This window comes from Gigantopelta aegis, chromosome 6 (genome assembly GCF_016097555.1).
Source record: "Gigantopelta aegis isolate Gae_Host chromosome 6, Gae_host_genome, whole genome shotgun sequence".
In the NCBI taxonomy this organism is placed as follows: Eukaryota; Metazoa; Mollusca; class Gastropoda; order Neomphalida; family Peltospiridae; genus Gigantopelta; species Gigantopelta aegis.
Genome location: NC_054704.1, coordinates 9,740,658 through 9,760,821, shown reverse-complemented (window position 1 = coordinate 9,760,821; position 20,164 = coordinate 9,740,658). Strand labels below are relative to the sequence as shown.

The window sequence follows — 20,164 nt, the reverse complement described above, 5'->3', positions numbered from 1 at the left end:
TGTCATTTGTCACATTGACGACATTCTTATTCATGCAGCTGATCAAGATACTCATGATCATCGTGTCCGGTTGGTCTTGCAACGACTGCAGGAAGCAGGAATTACACTCAACGAAAAGTGTGAGTTTTCAAAGTCATCAGTGACTTTTCTTGGACATTTAATTGACGAAATTCCCTGAGCCGACGACGGTAACTGAACTACGGCGATTTATGGGGATGGTATATCAACTCGCAAAATTCACTCCGGATCTGGCCGATATCAATGAACGATTGAGACATTTACTACACAAGGACATCTCGGAATTACAAAATGTCGAGCCTTGGCACGCTCATTGGTTTGGTGGCCGTACATTTCCGCAGAAGTTGAGGAAATGGTGAACAATTGCTGGACGTGTGCAAAATACAGACCAGAACGAAAGGAACCTCTTCTCCCTTCCTCCTTTCCAGAACGACCATGGGCTAGAGTAGGTATCGATCTCTTTGATTTTAAGGGGAAAACTTATGTTGTGTTAGTGGACTACTACTCCAGATGGGTTGAATTTCGACACCTGAAAACACAAACAGTGCAGTGACGATTGCTAAATTAAAAAGCATATTTGCTGTCCATGGAATACCAGATGTTGTCGTCTCAGACAATGGGCCGCAATTCTCCAGCCAGGAATTTCAAGAATTTGCAGTGCAGTACAATTTCACACACACAACAAGTTCACCTAGGTATCCTCAAGCTAACGGAGAAGCAGAAAGAGCTGTTCAGACAGTGAAGAAACTTCTCAAAAAGGCCAAAGATCCCCACTTAACACTGTTGATGTATAGAGCAACACCGCTAGACAACGGCTTATCCCCAAGCGAAATGTTAATGGGTAGAAAACTAAAAAGTAAAGTCCCAGTCCTTCCAAGCAATCTGTACCCATGACACAAATAAGAAACAAGGAAGAAAATAACAGGGAAAAACAACGTCAACACTACAACCATCGACATGGCGTTCGAGAAGCGACACCACTAGAATGCGGTCAAAATGTCTTCATCAAAGACATGAACAAAGCAGGGGAAGTAATTGGAAAACATCACAATCCCCTTTCTTATATCATCAAGACGGACTCTGGCAACATTCGTCGCAATCGTTGTCATAGTGTAGCTACTTCGGATCAACCATCAATGGCAATGCAAACACCATCACATCACCATTTGAACAGTGATCCAACTCCAAGCACTGAACAACAGCCACGTACTATACCTATGTCAGCACCTACCTTTGTTGACATTCCGATACCATCAACCAACTTGGAGAAAGTGTTTACTCGGTCGGATAGACGTGTGAAGAAAAATGACAAACTTAAACTATAGTATAAGTTAATGTCGCAGGTTAAAACTAACATTAACAATATAGGTATACACACTCACTATTAATGATAATTATAGTATTGTTTAGGCTTAATGTTTATTTGATGGCTTACCTTACATGTAAGTCCTTTATACAGGCAGTATAGATGGTGAAAGTGTTTATTTGAAGTCCTTTATACAGGCAGTATAGATGGTGAAAGTGTTTATTTAAACTCCTTTACATAGACAACAGACAGTTTCAATATTAGTTAGTTATTTATGACTGTCTATGGACACAGAAGACAAAAACAATGACACTGTTTTATAAGTAAATTTATTATATTTAGTAACATAAACAAATCTTAAAGGGGAGGTGTAAGATAAATATTAAAGGTGGGTATAAGTTAAACGTAAAGGGGAGGTGTAGAGTCGTGATATATGTTTGGTTAATAGTATGACCAAGAACGGTAACTCTGTTTAGTTGGTTTTTGAGTTGGCAATAAACGCCTCGTGCACAAGGCAGTGTGGTCTCCAAGTTTGAATCCATAAACACAACACCTCCAGACTATCTTATTTATATACTGACCCAATTTTTTCACAATTATTTTTTATAAAAAAATAGAACGCTTTTATTATTTTAAAAACAGGTTCCTTTTGTTTTAGGTAAAACCAAATTACCAAGGGAGACCAAAAAACAAAACAAAAAGAAACAATTTATAATTTAGCGCGTTTGTTGTTTTCCAGTGACGTCATAGGTTTTGAATTGTACACGACGTCACAGATTGTTCAGCTGTATAATGATTCCATGTGCCTCCTGGTCGGAAAGGTATAGTTATACTTAAATAGCAAGCGTGGATCCGGGATGTTTTAATAGAGGGGTCCAAAACCCGTTATTGTTTTTGTAAATATAATTTAAAAGTTCTTGACAGGTGGACGGGATATTTTGATCAAAAATAGGTGTGTGTGTGGTGGTGGTGTGTGTGTGTGTGTGGGGGGGGGGGGGGGGCACCCATGGGCCCCGCCTGAATCCGCGCCTTCATAGATTGATAAACCTATTACGTCATTCGCACACTAGTCTTAGCATATTTCAAGTTATCATAGCACTAGAAAAATGCAGATTTACTTATGCAGACCCGTAGAACTGGGGTGGGTGAGTATGAAGATATATCGTCTCGGTATGTAGGCCTATCCTGGACCTATCGAATTCCGTCCTATTAACAGGAAATCGCTACTGCGCATATTCAATCCAACAATCGGATAAATTTAACGACATCATTGTTTACCTTAATCAATACAAAGTAAAATAACAATACAAATTGTGTAATTACTTACCTTTGTTGTCAAGGAATGTAAAATTCCAACCAGGAAGTGAATATTTGTTTTGTTTTTTAACCCCATCGAAATCCGTCCCACATGAACGTCACAAACGCTGATTGTATGGAAGACTACATTCGTCATAAAACTGAGGTAACAACAACACAACTGATTGACAACGAAGCCAATGTAATTGAATTATGAAGATATATAAGTTTGTCAAGATTATAACATAATTATTCTTCGTGTAATTGGCAGTGTGGGCAGAAAAACGTGGTCTGGCATCTCACAACATTTTGGGGAACACAACTTCAGATGAACAAGCTGGGCACATGACATATTCTTTAACTGGACTGGCTCAAACACTCCACAGACACAACATTTTTTTCTGAATCAGCAATTTCAATGTCATCACTGCCATCGCTGTCACATGCCACATCCATACTTGTTTCTTTACAAGAGGGAGGGTTTATCTTGCTGGTACTTGGAACTGCATCACATACATCTTCTATAAGTTCTGCTATCTTACTAACTTACTTTGAAAGGTGGATTAAATCTTGGCAGCTTTTTCAATTTGTTAAATAATGGACTTTCGCTAATAGCCGTACCTGCTATTTTCATAGGTTCTTTGGTTGTTTCCTTCTGGGTATTCTCTGTAGCCTTGTTCATTGGATCCTTTTCTTTTCAAAAAATGCATCTGTGTTGCTACCTGAAGGCCAGTCTTGTGGATGGTGTCCTGTGAAGACCGACGACACGGAAAGTTGGCTTCTGTCAATACCTGACTTATTTAATGGGTATATCCCTGCCTTCTTGAAACGTGAAATTAAGTTCTTTGATGAAAGAGCAGTAGGATAAAAAAAGAGAGTAAAGTTTGTTTTATTTAACGACGCCACTAGGGCACATTGATTTATTTTATCTTATCATCGGCTGTTGGATGTTCAACATATGGTCATTCTGACTGGTTTTTTAGAGGAAACCCGCTGTCGCCACATAGGCTACTCTTTTACGACAGGCAGCAAGGGATCTTTGTTGAACCAAGTATGGATCACTGGTCGGTGCAAGTGGTTTACACCTACCCATTGAGCCTTGCGGAACACTCATTCAGGGTTTGAAGTCGGTATCTGCCTGTAGACCGATGGCCTAACCACGACGCCACCGAGGCTGATGAGCAGTAGGATACACTTTGCATACAAGTTCTCCCAGATCGTACTGTGTGATGGTCTGTGTGGTATTTGTCCTCATGAACGCAGCACATTCTGCGTATAGGTGTCTTTTGAATGGCTAGTATAGGTGGAAGAACAAACAAAACAATATTGTGTTCCCTGGCCCACTCTATCATTCCAATGTTGATAAGACTTGCATGCCCATCACAAAGTAGCAATTTGTAATCAGCATCACTTCCTATACTAAATTTCAGAAAATGGTTTTCCTAAAAGTCCTTAAACAGTTCGGTGTTAGACCACCCAGTTTCTGACATTCTGATTTCAGTTCCTGCCGTACATTGTTCAGATAATTCTGTTTACTTTCTCTTACCCTTGAATATGATGAAAGGTGACATGCATATACCCACTGCATTCCCACAAGCAATTACAGTGATTGTGGAAGATATGGATGACGTGATAGCAGCAGGCCTGCTACCCTCCAATGCAAGGACCTTGCCAGGTTTGTGATCAGTGTTAATGCCGGTTTCATCGACATTATAGATGCAATGTGGTTTTTCATGAAAGCTGTATTTGTCCATGACTGTTTTCAGTTCTGAGAAATATGATTGTATAGCCTCATGAGTCGCACACTTTGCTCGACACAGTTCCATACTTCTTGGTCTAATAAGTTTCAGTTCAGGTCATCTTTTAAAGAATCTGACCACCACCCCTCTGTGAGATCCTTGTTGTGTGGTAAAATTCCTAAAAAGTGAGCATAATCTGTAGCTACATGTAACTTCACAACTTCCACCCTCGAATAACCATATTCTAATGTAGCCAAGTAGGACATTTTTTGTGAACATTGGTTGCCGACCAGCACCACTGTGTTCAGGATTTGATAGTTTCCTTTGCTTCCTGTCCTTTAGAGTTTGTTTTGGAATTTTAAATAGTTTTTATGCTTTATAAACTGTCATACCACCCTTGACAGCTTTCCTGGCTGTCAGTAAATTGGCATGACTGTAGGAAACTGGTGTTCTTGAGTTACTAACTTTTATAGGTGGCTGTAAAAAACAACAACAACAACAAAAATAATAATTTAAAAAAAATAATACACCCCCCCCCCCCAAAAAAAAAAAAAAAAAAAAAAAACCCAGTAAAGCAAATATACTAATGTTATATTGCTCAATGAAAATTGTGGATCTGACTCAAACGGCCTTCCATAAATTTTCCCCCTTTAACAGTGTCAGTCACGTGACTAAATATAGACAAAACTCGTGCAGACGACATTCGCTACTGATCTGTCAAATCTAAGTCTCTTATATGTAATAAACCATGGGAATTTGGTCCTGTATGCAATAATTGAATTACCGCTACTCTACAATGCAGAGGAAAACAAATCTTACAAATTTTTTCTCCTCATTTTCTATTTCGATCGTCCGATGCTTGTTTACTTGGCACATACGTAGTGGCACCAAAGTTCGCGCTTGCGCAATGCAATTAAAAAGAATGCGGAAGTGACATGGGACGGAATTCGATAGTTTAGGATATTGTGACGCGGTATGTATTTTGGCGCACTATCTTTAAATAGCAATAATTTGTGCGTCATCAACAAAAAAGCTATGACGTCAAAGGCAGAAGTTTTTGTTGACGGAAGTATGTTTTATTGATAAGAATGAAGCCATGCTTACAATTTGCCAGTTTGCGGCAAGTATAAACAAGTAAAAATACCATATAACTAAAAGTACTATTTTCCGTAATACACTTTTTTAACATGCATAAACATCAGTCAAGGCAATTAGAGCACGCCTACGTCAATCTATTTTTATGGACGTTCGAATGAGTCCCCTGTCCTTATTTTATATGCACTGCATACGATTATATTGGGTCAGGATTAAACGACGTTCAAGTGCATATTACATTTTAAAATAATATCTATTTCACATAAAATGTATAGTGGACATAATTTTGAATAAAAGTAATAATAAATAAACAAACAAAAAACTCGAAGGGTTGCCAAATTTACCTCACCCTATCAACGTACAAATACACTGGTGGCACCTAAGTCTGCGCACCTAAGCATTTGTGTTATATTTTAAAGTTAAAATATTTCTTTAAAAATATTTGTTTCACCGCCACAGTAGAATGGAACAATAAACGTGTTACAACTAAAGTTATTTTAATTTTAATGTTTTTTAAACTCGAGTAATGAGCACATTTTTTGTGGGACCCCCCTGCATTTACTGGCCTGCATGACGGCACATAAGTCTGCGCAGCAAACATTAAAACAACCACTTCTGTCGCTAATGTTTACATAAAACAGCAACAAACAATGGATCCGACTTTTTAAAGTTATAAATAACAAACACTTCCTGTTATAGTCTTTTTCAGAAACATTTAGATTGTGCAAATGAGATAAATATAAATGGTGTTCCATGCTCCTTAGTTTGGACAACACAAAATGACAATATATATAAAAAAAAAGCCAATGTAAAGATATTTGATCATTATTCAACAAAAGTTGTCTGTTATTAACTGTGTAAATGAGCACAAATATTGTTCGTTAGACATATAGGACAATCAATGATAATTTTGAAACAGACTATAGCTAAAATAGGCCATGCTGTAAGTGCAATCTTCAAACTCTGTGTGCAGCCATTTTGCATTGTGTCACTCGGAAGGGAATTCAAGGTATGCTTGGATGTTTACGTCAACAGATAAAATAAGACATTCATTTCATTTATGGATTCATAAATTATAATACGGTATGTACTGAAGGTTCTATTTAAATTTATGTAAGTTGATATGCAAGGTTGATCATTACAACGTTGACAGACACGTGTTGACAGGTGATAGAAAAACACGTTGATCGAGGCTGGCAAAAGTATATTTTTAGTGCATTAATTCAGAGGTTTTTTTCAATAAAAGTGTTATCGACCAGTTTTATACATATATTCACAATCAAGATGTGATGTTTTAACAATGGTTTTGTGAATTAAATTAAAGTTCTTTGTTTGTTTACAAACATACCCCAACACTTGTTTCAAGACGTAATGTAACGTCATTAACGTGCGCAGACATTTGTGCCGCTCAGACTAAGGTGACATGAGTGTAGTGACTATGTTTGCACTGGGCTATATGGTTTTACATGTGACGATAGGGTTAAAATATATTTTAATTGTTCTTTTTTACGTTTATTATTAATATGGAATTTATGGACCACCACACATCGCTTCCAGTTGTTTGGAGGTAGTGTTCTTGAATATTGGTCATTCAGAAGTTATTTGGATGTTCCGCTTCAAAATACATACCGCACCAAAAAGGTTAGAATATTACAGTATACACAAGTAAACTAAAACTAAAAATCTCATGTTTATATTTTAATGATAACAAGAAAAACATTGTTATTTTTACACTACGCGAGATCGTTGCTTATTCGCGCCAAAACCCATACCGCGAGGATACAGTGGGTTTTTTTAATCTATATACGCAGGCGCGGATCCGGGATTTTTTTTAAATAGAGGTGGCCCAAAACCCGCTGTTATTTTTTAAAATATAATTTAAAGATCCTTGACAGGTGGAAGATATATGTAGAGGGGCGGCAAGGAGCAGAAAAGTGCTCCAGAAAATGGACATACCCCTACCGGAGATATAACAAGTTGAAAATGGAAATCAAAATGAAGCTTATGCTCTCTAGTTTCAGGAAATGATGTTGTACTTGGCAAAATTGGTGCACAACATGCTCGTTTAACCCCTTTAGTCCCAAAACGCACTTAAAAAATGTACATCCATGAATCTTCAAATTGTTTGATCCTAGTGACAGGAAATCACAATTAAGCCCCATATGCTGCAATTTTCTTGTTCAGAATAACATGTAGAAATAATATATAGTTGTTTGAGGGGTTGCATGCATTATCCGGGGGGTCTGCCACCCCCTACCACCCGCAAAAATGACATTTTGGACCCTTTTTCAGATTTGTTCTCAAAGTTCCCATCCTGATTATCTGTAAATGGGGTATAACAACATGGATGTAGAATTAAAATAACACTATTGGTGTTCACTTTCTAGAAAAATAAGATTTTGAATAAAGGTGCCACAATTAACATGGTTTTAACCCCTTATTACCGAAACACCAAAATCGCGTGATTGCGCATATTTCGTCATTTTGTGACTTTTATAGATGGATTGTCTCTCGTAACACCAATTTGATTTGCATTGCTGAGTTTCTTTGATGATGCATTTTTCCTATGGTGTAGTTGAGCTGGGGCACCTGGGGGACGGGGGGGGGGGGGGCAGCGTGGGGAGGGGAGGGAGGGGGCCATACCCCGATAAATAATGCCAATCCATTGCCTCAATACACTTAAGGAAGAGTTTGATGAATGTTAGCTACAACAAAGGAGGAAGGAGAGATCTGCCAGTGTTTTCAACATATTTGCTAATTCAAAGGGTTCTTTGGGATATTATTTTGAGCACTTTATCCATTTCTATTTCCGCTGGCGGTTTGTTGCAATTGGTGTGAATATTAGTTTTGTGTATGTGTCTGTGTGTGTCTGTGTGTGTGTGTGTGTGTCTGTGTGTCTATGTGTGTGTGTGTGTCTGTGTGTGTGTGTATATTGTGTGTGCGTGTGTCTGTGTTGTGTGTGCGTGCGTGTGTGTGTGTGTGTGTGTGTATTCTGTAATATAATTTATATTGTTTATAGCAAAAATAGGGGGGGGGGGGGGGGACAGGGCCCTCTTGAATCCGCGCCTGCCATATCTTAACAGTAAAATTTGGATTCCACACGAGAAACGTTTACTCCCGTGATTCCTGCAAATCCAATTAGAAAAGAAATGTAGCGTCAAGCACTCAGTTTTATAGTCATTAAAAACAGCTATTTTACGAAAATCGCACGAAAATACCCCCCCCCCCCCCAAAAAAAAAAAAAAAAATACAAGAAAGAAAACAACTTTTTTTTTTAAGGGGCCCATATTAAATCTGGCTTGTGCCCACCCACACCCCCACCCCAATTCAGACATTTTTCTTAAGAGTCATATGTGTCGGGAGCTGAACACTAGGGGAGGGGAGGGGTGTGTGTGTGTGTGTGTGTGTGTGTGTGTGTGTGTGTGTGAATGTTACATGTACTGTTTAGGTCTCCACGAGTACTCGAGTACTCGGGCACGGGCCGAGTCTAGCAAGACTTGAGTCCGTTCACAAGACTCGAGTACTCGGGCACGGGCCGAGTCTAGCAAGACTTGAGTCCGTTCACAAGACTCGAGGACTCGGGCACGGGTCGAGTCTAGCAAGACTTGAGTCCATTCACAAGACTCGAGTACTCGGGCACGGGTCGAGTCTAGCAATACTTGAGTCCATTCACAAGTACTCGAGTACTCGGGCACAGGCCGAGTCTAGCAAGACTTGAGTCCGTTCACAAGACTCGAGTACTCGGGCACGGGACGAGTCTAGCAAGACTTGAGTCCATTCACAAGTACTCGAGTACTCGGGCACAGGCCGAGTCTAGCAAGACTTGAGTCCGTTCACAAGACTCGAGTACTCGGGCACGGGTCGAGTCTAGCAAGACTTGAGTCCATTCACAAGTACTCGAGTACTCGGGCACAGGCCGAGTCTAGCAAGACTTGAGTCCGTTCACAAGACTCGAGTACTCGGGCACGGGTCGAGTCTAGCAAGACTTGAGTCCGTTCACAAGACTCGAGTACTCGGGCACGGGTCGAGTCTAGCAAGACTTGAGTCCGTTCACAAGACTCGAGTACTCGGGCACGGGTCGAGTCTAGCAAGACTTGAGTCCGTTCACAAGACTCGAGTACTCGGGCATAGGCCGAGTCTAGCAAGACTTGAGTCCGTTCACAAGACTCGAGTACTCGGGCACGGGTCGAGTCTAGCAAGACTTGAGTCCGTTCACAAGACTCGAGTACTCGGGCACGGGTCGAGTCTAGCAAGACTTGAGTCCGTTCACAAGACTCGAGTACTCGGGCACAGGTCGAGTCTAGCAAGACTTGAGTCCGTTCACAAGACTCGAGTACTCGGGCACGGGTCGAGTCTAGCAAGACTTGAGTCCATTCACAAGTACTCGAGTACTCGGGCACAGGCCGAGTCTAGCAAGACTTGAGTCCGTTCACAAGACTCGAGTACTCGGGCACGGGTCGAGTCTAGCAAGACTTGAGTCCATTCACAAGTACTCGAGTACTCGGGCACAGGCCGAGTCTAGCAAGACTTGAGTCCGTTCACAAGACTCGAGTACTCGGGCACGGGTCGAGTCTAGCAAGACTTGAGTCCATTCACAAGTACTCGAGTACTCGGGCACAGGCCGAGTCTAGCAAGACTTGAGTCCGTTCACAAGACTCGAGTACTCGGGCACGGGTCGAGTCTAGCAAGACTTGAGTCCATTCACAAGTACTCGAGTACTCGGGCACAGGCCGAGTCTAGCAAGACTTGAGTCCGTTCACAAGACTCGAGTACTCGGGCACGGGTCGAGTCTAGCAAGACTTGAGTCCATTCACAAGACTCGAGTACTCGGGCACAGGTCGAGTCTAGCAATACTTGAGTCCATTCACAAGTACTCGAGTACTCGGGCACAGGCCGAGTCTAGCAAGACTTGAGTCCGTTCACAAGACTCGAGTACTCGGGCACGGGACGAGTCTAGCAAGACTTGAGTCCATTCACAAGTACTCGAGTACTCGGGCACAGGCCGAGTCTAGCAAGACTTGAGTCCGTTCACAAGACTCGAGTACTCGGGCACGGGTCGAGTCTAGCAAGACTTGAGTCCATTCACAAGTACTCGAGTACTCGGGCACAGGCCGAGTCTATCAAGACTTGAGTCCGTTCACAAGACTCGAGTACTCGGGCACGGGTCGAGTCTAGCAAGACTTGAGTCCGTTCACAAGACTCGAGTACTCGGGCACGGGTCGAGTCTAGCAAGACTTGAGTCCGTTCACAAGACTCGAGTACTCGGGCACGGGTCGAGTCTAGCAAGACTTGAGTCCATTCACAAGTACTCGAGTACTCGGGCATAGGCCGAGTCTAGCAAGACTTGAGTCCGTTCACAAGACTCGAGTACTCGGGCACGGGTCGAGTCTAGCAAGACTTGAGTCCGTTCACAAGACTCGAGTACTCGGGCACGGGTCGAGTCTAGCAAGACTTGAGTCCATTCACAAGTACTCGAGTACTCGGGCATAGGCCGAGTCTAGCAAGACTTGAGTCCGTTCATAAGACTCGAGTACTCGGGCACGGGTCGAGTCTAGCAAGACTTGAGTCCGTTCACAAGACTCGAGTACTCGGGCACGGGTCGAGTCTAGCAAGACTTGAGTCCGTTCACAAGACTCGAGTACTCGGGCACGGGTCGAGTCTAGCAAGACTTGAGTCCATTCACAAGACTCGAGTACTCGGGCACGGGTCGAGTCTAGCAAGACTTGAGTCCGTTCACAAGACTCGAGTACTCGGGCACGGGTCGAGTCTAGCAAGACTTGAGTCCGTTCACAAGACTCGAGTACTCGGGCACGGGTCGAGTCTAGCATAGACTCGAGTCCATTCACAGGACTCGAGTACTCGTACAAGTAAGACAATGTAGAGCAACTAGTTCAGCAGTAATTAATCAACGACACAAGTTACAACTGGCAACTAGAAGAAATAATGCAGTAGCGCAGAGTCCTTCGGGTTTCTTCGTGTGGCGGTGGTAGTGCTCAACAACATGCTAGTTTAGATTCATGATTTAACTCGAGAATAACCAAACTAAATTATTGAATGTGTGTTTCGTCTGATTTAGGAAACAATGTTTATTCTAGACACAAATTTGAATATTTGGCGACCATTTGCTTGTGGAACATTCTTAATCTATCAGACAGATCGCTATCTAGCCCTAAGCATGTGCGTGTGCAGGAAGCTTAGCGTGTGTGTGTATGTGTGTGTGGGGGGGGGGGGGGGCGGCACACGAGCAAGGGGAAGGGGTTCGATCCCCACCTCCACCCCTTGCTAATCCAAAAAATACAAACAACATATTACTAAGGGGAAGAGCGGACTATTGTCTATCTATCTATGTAATGTGTAGTTATTTTCGACCTGCAAGTCAAACGGAAAACAATTCTATTATGACATCAGTGTCTAGCGATGACCAACCAGTGTGCTAAATCTGCTTTCACAATGTGTGGGTTTTTTTAAAATTATTATTATTTTTTTATATATATTAGTATGCAAACTGGCCGGTATATTATCGGCACTGAATTAATTGTTGACAGTCATTGGTCTAGGAATGGGACTATTTCACAAACATCGTAAGTTTGCAACTAGCAGTTATACCGGGCATACATTTCACGCAGCAAGTTACATCATTACGAAAGATGGAGTATTTTAAGGACAAAAGAAAATGAAATATGTGTACTTCAAACTATATTTCTTGTACTATAATAATAATAAGAAGAATTGTGGTTTAGTCGTAAATTTACGTTTACGTGCAAAACTAGGCTAACGATGTTTGTGAAATTGGGCCCAGGTTAAATGTATATTCATATGACTCGATTACTAGTTTTTCGTCAATACCAGATAGTGTTACTGTTGTTCTTGTTCTTATTTTTATTATGTTTTAAATAAAATAAAATAAAATAAGCTGTATTGAATGTCGACTGTCATTGGCCTAGGAGTCGGGTTAAATGAATATTCATGACCCGGTTACCAGTGTTTCGTCAATACGAGATATTATTACTTTTGTTGTTGTTATTGTTGTCGTTGTTGTTGTCAGTATTATCGTTGTTATTATTTTGTTTTAAATAAAAAAGAAATATAATAGGAAACATTTACATCACGAAACGAGGACATGTGTGATGCACCAGGACAAACACCATCCCAGCCCGATGGGAGTCCCGCCACGCCGGCCCATGGACATCCTCCCACGCCTTATGTACCCACTCCACAGGCTTCGGGACCACCTCCTCGCACAGTTTATCAACAACCTCCGAACACAGATCAACCTCCTTACCTAGATTATGAACCTCCCTATATCATTAATGAAGAATCCCAACCTATTCACACGGATCAATTATCTCGGCTAGCTAATGGACAACCTCATCCAGCTAATGGACAACCTCATCCAGCTAATGGACAATCTCCTCCAGCTTATGAACAATCTCCTCCAGCTTATGAACAACCTCCAGCAAACGAACAACCTCGTTCAGCTTATGAACAACCTCAAGGACAACTTTATGAACAACCACATCAACAGCTTTATGGACAACGTCCTGGCCTTGTTTATGAACAACCTCATCCAGCTTCTGAACAACCCCCTCGCAAAACCTATGGACAACCTCCCCAAGAACACTGTGAATTTCGCCAGTCTCATGGACAACTTCGTCACCCAACTTACGAACAACCTTCTCGCCAGGCGTACGAACAACCTCCTCGCCAGGCGTTCGAACACCCTCCTCAGCAAGCACGTGAACAACTTTGCCAGACTTGTGAACAACCTCCTGGTCATCCTGTTTATACACAGCTTCCTCCAGCCTATGAAGAGTGTTCTCGACCAGGTGAAAAACACCCTGCCTATCGACATCCGGTGTATGGGCAACTGGCACCAGTCTACGCAACAACGGTAACAGTGTACGAGCCGCCACCACACGTAAGTGCTGACCTATATATATGCATACTTAGGAAAAAGTATATACACTAATGAAACTAAACCCGTTCTCATAAAATGTTTTTAATTCCCAGATAAGATATGAGCTTCCTGACTTCATCGGAAACACGAATACGTTTATTGTTAGGACTTCTCTTCTTGACCTGTTGAAGGCGGGATTTAGCTCAGTCGGTTGAGTGTTCGCTTGAGGTGCTTGCGTCGCAGGATCGAACCATCTGAGTGGATCCATTCAACTGATTGGGGTCTTGTTTTCGTTCCAACCAGTGCACCACAACTGGTCAAAGGACGTGGTATGTGCTGTCTTGTCTGTGGGAAAGTGTATATAAAAGATGCTTTGCTGCATTAGAAAAAATGTAGCGGGTTTCCTTTGAATTATCGAATGTTTGACATCCAGTAGCCGATGAATAATTAATCAATGTGGTGTCGTTAAACAACACAAACAAACATTGATCAGTTGAAAAACCCAGGGCCCCGTTTTAGGAAGCGATCTTAGCGCTACTATCGCCTTAAGTGCCTAAGGTAGCGACCGTAACCTTTTCCTACAAGCGACAGTCCGGTTTACGACCTTGGCTTACAATCACCTTAAGTTACTATTAATAATTTTACAATAGGTCTGCACCTATTATAAGCTCTAACGTTGCGATCTTAAATTAACGCCGAGGAAGAAAAACAGGCGAATGGAACGGTTTATTTTGCGACAGAAGCATGACGTTAGACACAATCAACTACGAGGAACTGATATGAAAGGTGTCGGATGCCTCGGCATGCTATTTCGTAACTGTTGCAAGTGTTTCGAGCGGATTTGAAATCGACGGCCTCTTTCACCATTAAGGTCAACGACGACAAAGGTACCCCAAACAGAAACACCAAATATAAATACTATAGTTACATATATAGAGTAAAGATAAGACACTTCGGACGAGAATTTACGATGTCCATGTATTGAAAATACACAAAGCACATACCAAACGCATCGCCAAAAGCTTTTTTATATACATAGCAATGAAATATTTTTATCTACGGCAAACATAAAAGTGATATCCGGTGAAAAGTCATATTTTCACTGTAGTTTAGCTACAGTGAAAATATAGAATTCGTATTTACTTGTTTGTAAAAGTTCATGATTAAATTATATCCCTTTGTCTCGTTTCTTCGTATTTTAAGTTTGATGATTACCAATGCATCTGATCGTATTTGAAAAATAATAATAAAAAGAATATTAAATGCAATTACGATAAAATATCTAAAACCAACTGAATACGAAGCTAAATAATGATGACACAATGCACTGAGTATATAAGTGTATGAATTTAACGGCGTTCGATTGGATATGTTTTTGTGAGGTTTTTTGGAGCATCGCTTTGTCAGGTATGTTTGCACAGCAGTATTATTAAATAAATGTTAATTTAATAATTAAATAAAGATAATTTTAATTCAAATTTCTTTTAAAAAGTCCATGGTCAAGTAAATTTTCTAGAAAAGTTCCATCGGAAGAAATATATTAAGGTGTTAGTGTTTTCGATAGGATAAGCGAAAGATTAATAAAAAGCGAAAGATATTGTAAAAAATTGGGAAAGATGTATAAATTAAATAGCCCATTTCATAGTAGCTAAGATCGCTTCGTAACACGGGGCCCAGAATCATTGAAATTCTGCTGCAAGTCAAACTGTCTCATGAAGACAATACCTTCAGCTGCTAAAGACATTGGGGCAGCATGAACACATAGCAGACAAACAGCTGTTTTATTAAAGTCTCATCCATATATATATATATATATATATATATATATATATATATATATATATATATATATATATATATATATACAGTCAAATACACGAGAAACATTTTTAATAAACAATTTAAAGGAGAAATCGCATTATCAATAGTAAAACATACATGCATAATAATTATAGGTAATGTATATACACAATAAAATAAATAAGAAACATTCTTATTAAACAATATAAAGGTCACTCATCATGGAGTTATGAAGAGACTAAAATACATTTAAATGGTAAAACAAATACGGACATATTATACGTAGGCGTAATGAACATTTAAAGTATCGAAGTTTGAAATAAATACAAATGACCAACAAGCAGGATACTGTAATGGCCCGATCACACTGGCCCGAATGCCATTCCGTTTGTTTTCCGAATAGGAATTTGGGTGTTCGGGGAGCGAACGGATCATATTCGGGAAGCATTCGGTGTGTTCTAGAAGCATACTGGCTGTTCGGCTCCGTACGGATGCATACGGAACGGCATTCGGTAGCTCCAAACATTTGTTGTGCATGTTCAAAATAATTTTCATCGACCATCCGAATGTGGCGTCCATGTGTATTCGGGAAGTATTCGGGAAGCATTCTAGGAGCATACGGCATGTACGGAAAACGTTCGGGAAGCATGCGTCTAGTTCTTGGTGCATTCGGAATGATAATTTGGAGGTGCTGGGTTCCGTATGCTTTCCGAACACCCCGAATGGACCTAGAACATGACGAATGCTTTCCGAACGTTTTCAGTAACCTTTCCGGATTTTTTTTGCATTTATGCCGCCGAATGTATAACGAATAGCCAGAACCCTTCCAGTATTTTTTCAGAACATTTTCCGAACTGTTCGTACACTTCCAGAATGCACAGTATGTTCCGTATGCTTTCCGAACACCCCGAATGGACATAGAACACGACGAACCCTTTCCGAACGCTTTCCGAACCCTTGCGGAAAGCATGCGGAAAGAGTTCGGTCCATTCTAGGTCTATTCGCCGTGTTCTGAAAGCATTCGGAAAGCATACGGAAAGCGTTCGGAAAGGAAACCTTTCGAAGTCAACATGCGGGAAGTATTCGGTCTATTCTGAAAGCATTCTGAAACCATACTGAAAACATTCGGAAAACAAACGGAAAGCATTCGGTGATACACTGGGGAAAACACATTCGGAGGGACATTCGGCCAGTTTACAAAATCACACCACTTTCGTATACGGAAAACAAACGGAAGCTCATTCGGGCCAGTGTGATCGCCCCATAAGCCTAATCGAGAAGTAGTATTCACTGAACAACAAAAGAGACGCAAATATTTAGTTTTCCTTTAATTTCTTAATTTAAAATTAGTCATTTTAAATCCCATTATTTTTTAATTGTCAGTGTTTCAAAACAATTATGGTCCAATTTTGACAGTCTATTTACCGACTGAATTGTATGGAAAACCCCCATTTATGTAATATAATATTAGCATTTCTTTTCTTATTCAGTATTCATTGTCTAACATATTCCTGTAAAGATGCTATTTTCTATAGTCCGTCCCACAGGGATCGCATTTTGTTTTCATACTATGTAAATTACTACAAATTATTTATTTCCGAGCCGTTTGATTTGTAAATTGCACACATAAATTGTATTTCAGAACACTTTTATTTTTCTTCTTACGTCAAACCAAACTGAAATTATTTACAAAAAACATTTTAACAGAATGATGGGACGGACTATAGTGGAGTATTTACGTTAGGTATTCCCTCGTTGCAGCGTGTCTCAGTCAGCCGGCCGTATGACTATTTCTTTCTGTCGGCCATCTCGTGCCTGTTCTGCTGGCCCCTGGCAATATGTGCCTGTGTAGCCTCGGCACACGTACGTACCTTTCCTTTATTATTCCAGTAAACGGTTTATTGGCCGTCCAACACGTGCAGCGTTGATACCCAACAGACATCTCAAGTTATAATGCTATTAAAGCGGCATTCTCATTACGCGATTTGTCGCACCAACTTGTCGCATGCAATTTGTCGTGAGAAATAGGACATGTTCTAATCGGCCCGACTTCGACAAGTCTTCTCCAGGCATCCAGTAGTTTCCGGTCATAACTTGTCAAGGCTATTCCTAGCCAGGGTGTGTATATGTGTGGGGGTGGGGGTAGGAGTGGGGGGAGGTTGTTCGTGAACATGTTAAAAATTTGAACGCCCACTCTTAAATCTATGTTAAGCGCAAATTCCATTTGTCCGTAAACCGTATGCGCATGTATGCGTATATGCAATCTATATTGTAAAAGAGTATTTCGGATACGCGTACGCAGACGCATAGATAGCATATACTGAAAATATTTGCTCAGAAATGTATTCTTGCGGATTACGTTTACGCATACGGACAAATGGAATTTGTATCTAAGAGTTTGAGCCCTCTGGGCCAAATTCCATTTTGTCAGTAATCTGTATACGTATACATAATTTCGAAATGGATAGTGATAGGATACACACGCGCACACGCGTACGGTGACGCATAAATGGAATCTACACAACTATTTGTGATTGTTATGGATTTTCGACGAATGTAATTTGCGCCTTACTTTGTCACTGAAATAACATTACCCAGGGAAGCATGCTATCGGATTCTTGAACACTTTTGGATAAATGTTCTCTTATGCGAGAATACTCTGTGTTAGACGACATTGGAACATAGTCTTTTTAAAATGGTTTTCGTGTCGTTCTTTCCACGTACGTGGGGCACGACGTAGCCCAGTGATAAAGCTCTCGACTGATGCGCGGTCGGTTTGGGATCGATCTCCGTCGCTGGGCTCATTGGACCATTTCTCGTTCCAACCAGTGCACAGCGACTAGTATACCAAAGGCCGTGGTATGTGCTATCATGTCTGTAGGATGGTGCATACAAAATATTCCTTGCTACTAATAGAAATATGTAGGGTTTCCTCTCTAAAAGACTATATGTCATAATGACCAAATGTTTCACATCCAACAGTCGATGATTAATGAATCAATGACTCTAGTGATGTCGTTAAACAAACAAACATACCAAATAAAAGATCTCTTGCTACTAATGGAAATATGTAGCGGGTTTCCTCTCTAAAAGACTATATTTCAAAATTACCAAATGTTTTACATCCAACAGGCGATGATTAATTAATCAATGTGCTCTAGTGATGCGCGGTCGGTCAGGGGTCGATCCCCGTTGGTGGGCCCATTGGGATAGTTCTCGTTCCAGCCAGTGCACCACGACTGGTACATCAAAGGCCATGGTATGTACTACCTACCCTGTCTGTGGGATGGTGCATATAAAAGATCCCTTGCTGCTAATCAAAAAAGAGTAGCCCATGAAGTGGCGACAGCGGGTTTCCTCTCTCAGTATCTGTGTGGTCTTTAACCATATGTCTGACCGTAAATAAAATGTGTTGAGTGCGTCGTTAAATGAAACATTTTTCTTTCTTGTGTTTCAGTCTCAGCGAGCGGCGGCGGCGCGCCACTACAAGGAGGCGAGGCTGCACGGGGAGAACGCCCGGAGAATCGCGCTGTCCGCCATCGTGCTGGGAATCATCTGGCTCCTCATGCTCACCATCCTGGACGCGCTTCGCAGATTACACTAGACAAATAAAACTAACCAACCTGGCACTCGTTCTCTTTGTCATCAAGTCGGACTTAGTCAGTAGCGACCGACCAACCAAAACTCTATTTACGTACCTATATCCACTGCAGGTCCAGGCATGTCCACCCCAATCGCTACCTCCGACAAATGTGAGGCAATGGAAGAAAGGTTTTGTTTAATGGCGCACTCAACACATTTTAGTTACGGTTATAATGGCGTCGGACATGTAGTTAAGGGCTACACAGATAGTGAGAGAGGAAACCCGCTGCTAATATGCGATGGGCTACTATTTTTCGATGACAGCAAAGGATCTTTTACATGCACCACCTCACAGACAGGATAGTACATAACCCGATGGGCCCACCGACGTGGATCGATCCTTGACTGACCGCGCATAAATAGAGCGCTTTTCCACTGGGCTACACGCATAAAGAAAGTGCTTTACCACTGGGCTATGCGCTTTACCACTGGGCTACACACATAAAGAGAGCGCTTTACCACTGGGCTACGCGCATAAAGAAAGCACTTTACCACTGGGCTACGCGCATAAAAAAGTGCTTTACCACTGGACTACGTTCCGCCCCATAGCGGAATGGAACTCAGTGTAAGATACTTTGTCTGATGCTTCGAGTTTCTAGCTGTCCCAACCAGTAATCTATTAAACAGGTCAATATATGACAGAAATTATAGCACAGACCTACCCACCCATCCCTCAAACAAAAAAACCCAACCCCTCCATCCCAACCCCCCAAAATCCCCCAAATAAACCAACAACCCCCCCCCCCCCCCCCCCCCCCCCCCCCCGCCGCAAAAACACAAAACCCCAACCCACCCAGCAACAAAAGGTTTCTACATGGTTTTAAATATAATAATAATAATCATAATAATAAACCTAGTCATATTCAAGATGACGTCATATGGCGTTGAAGAAAACACATTCTAGTAATATTTAATTAATTACTCAGGCAAGTCAATTGATTTTAAAGCCTAATATGATGTTCACAATATATTTCATAAATGAATACTTTCTTTGGATCAGGCCACAATTTGACTTGCCTAATAAGTCCGCAACATTATCTAACATCCGCCATTTGGGATTTCACATATATTTACATTGTTCCTATGGAACATTTTTGGTAGTCTTTTAGTACAATATATATTACAATGAAAAATAAAAAGTGATTGCAACAGGCATTAACCCATGATCGCAAACATATTGGATATACACCCTGCTATGAAAATGTATATAATTTTAGTCGCCAAAAAAGCGACTGTTGGTGGAAAACATCTTGACTGCAACCTGAGGACAATCCCTTTAAAGTAACAGGCCCTGGTTTTCAAACACTACGACGTACTTTTTACTATTAAATCCGTTGTTTTTTTATAAATTGTCATACAGATATATAACCA

The 20,164-nt window shown here is 41.1% G+C and overlaps 1 protein-coding gene across 2 annotated transcripts; it reads left to right on the top strand.

The window, feature by feature from the left end:
* The first annotated feature begins 1,989 nt into the window (after window positions 1–1,989).
* On the top strand, window positions 1,990–18,778 carry LOC121375918 (extensin-like). Of its 2 annotated transcripts, XM_041503625.1 has the most exons (4): window positions 1,991–2,145; window positions 12,537–13,372; window positions 16,913–17,014; window positions 18,609–18,778. In XM_041503625.1, exons 2-4 carry the CDS (start codon window positions 12,575–12,577, stop codon window positions 18,753–18,755), a joined length of 1,047 nt encoding a protein of 348 aa, XP_041359559.1. In that variant the 5' UTR covers window positions 1,991–2,145; window positions 12,537–12,574; the 3' UTR covers window positions 18,756–18,778. The 2 variants fall into 2 exon arrangements, with proteins under 2 accessions (XP_041359560.1, XP_041359559.1); XM_041503626.1 differs by lacking the exon at window positions 16,913–17,014 and having other exon boundaries at window positions 1,990–2,145.
* Window positions 18,779–20,164: the final 1,386 nt, after the last annotated feature.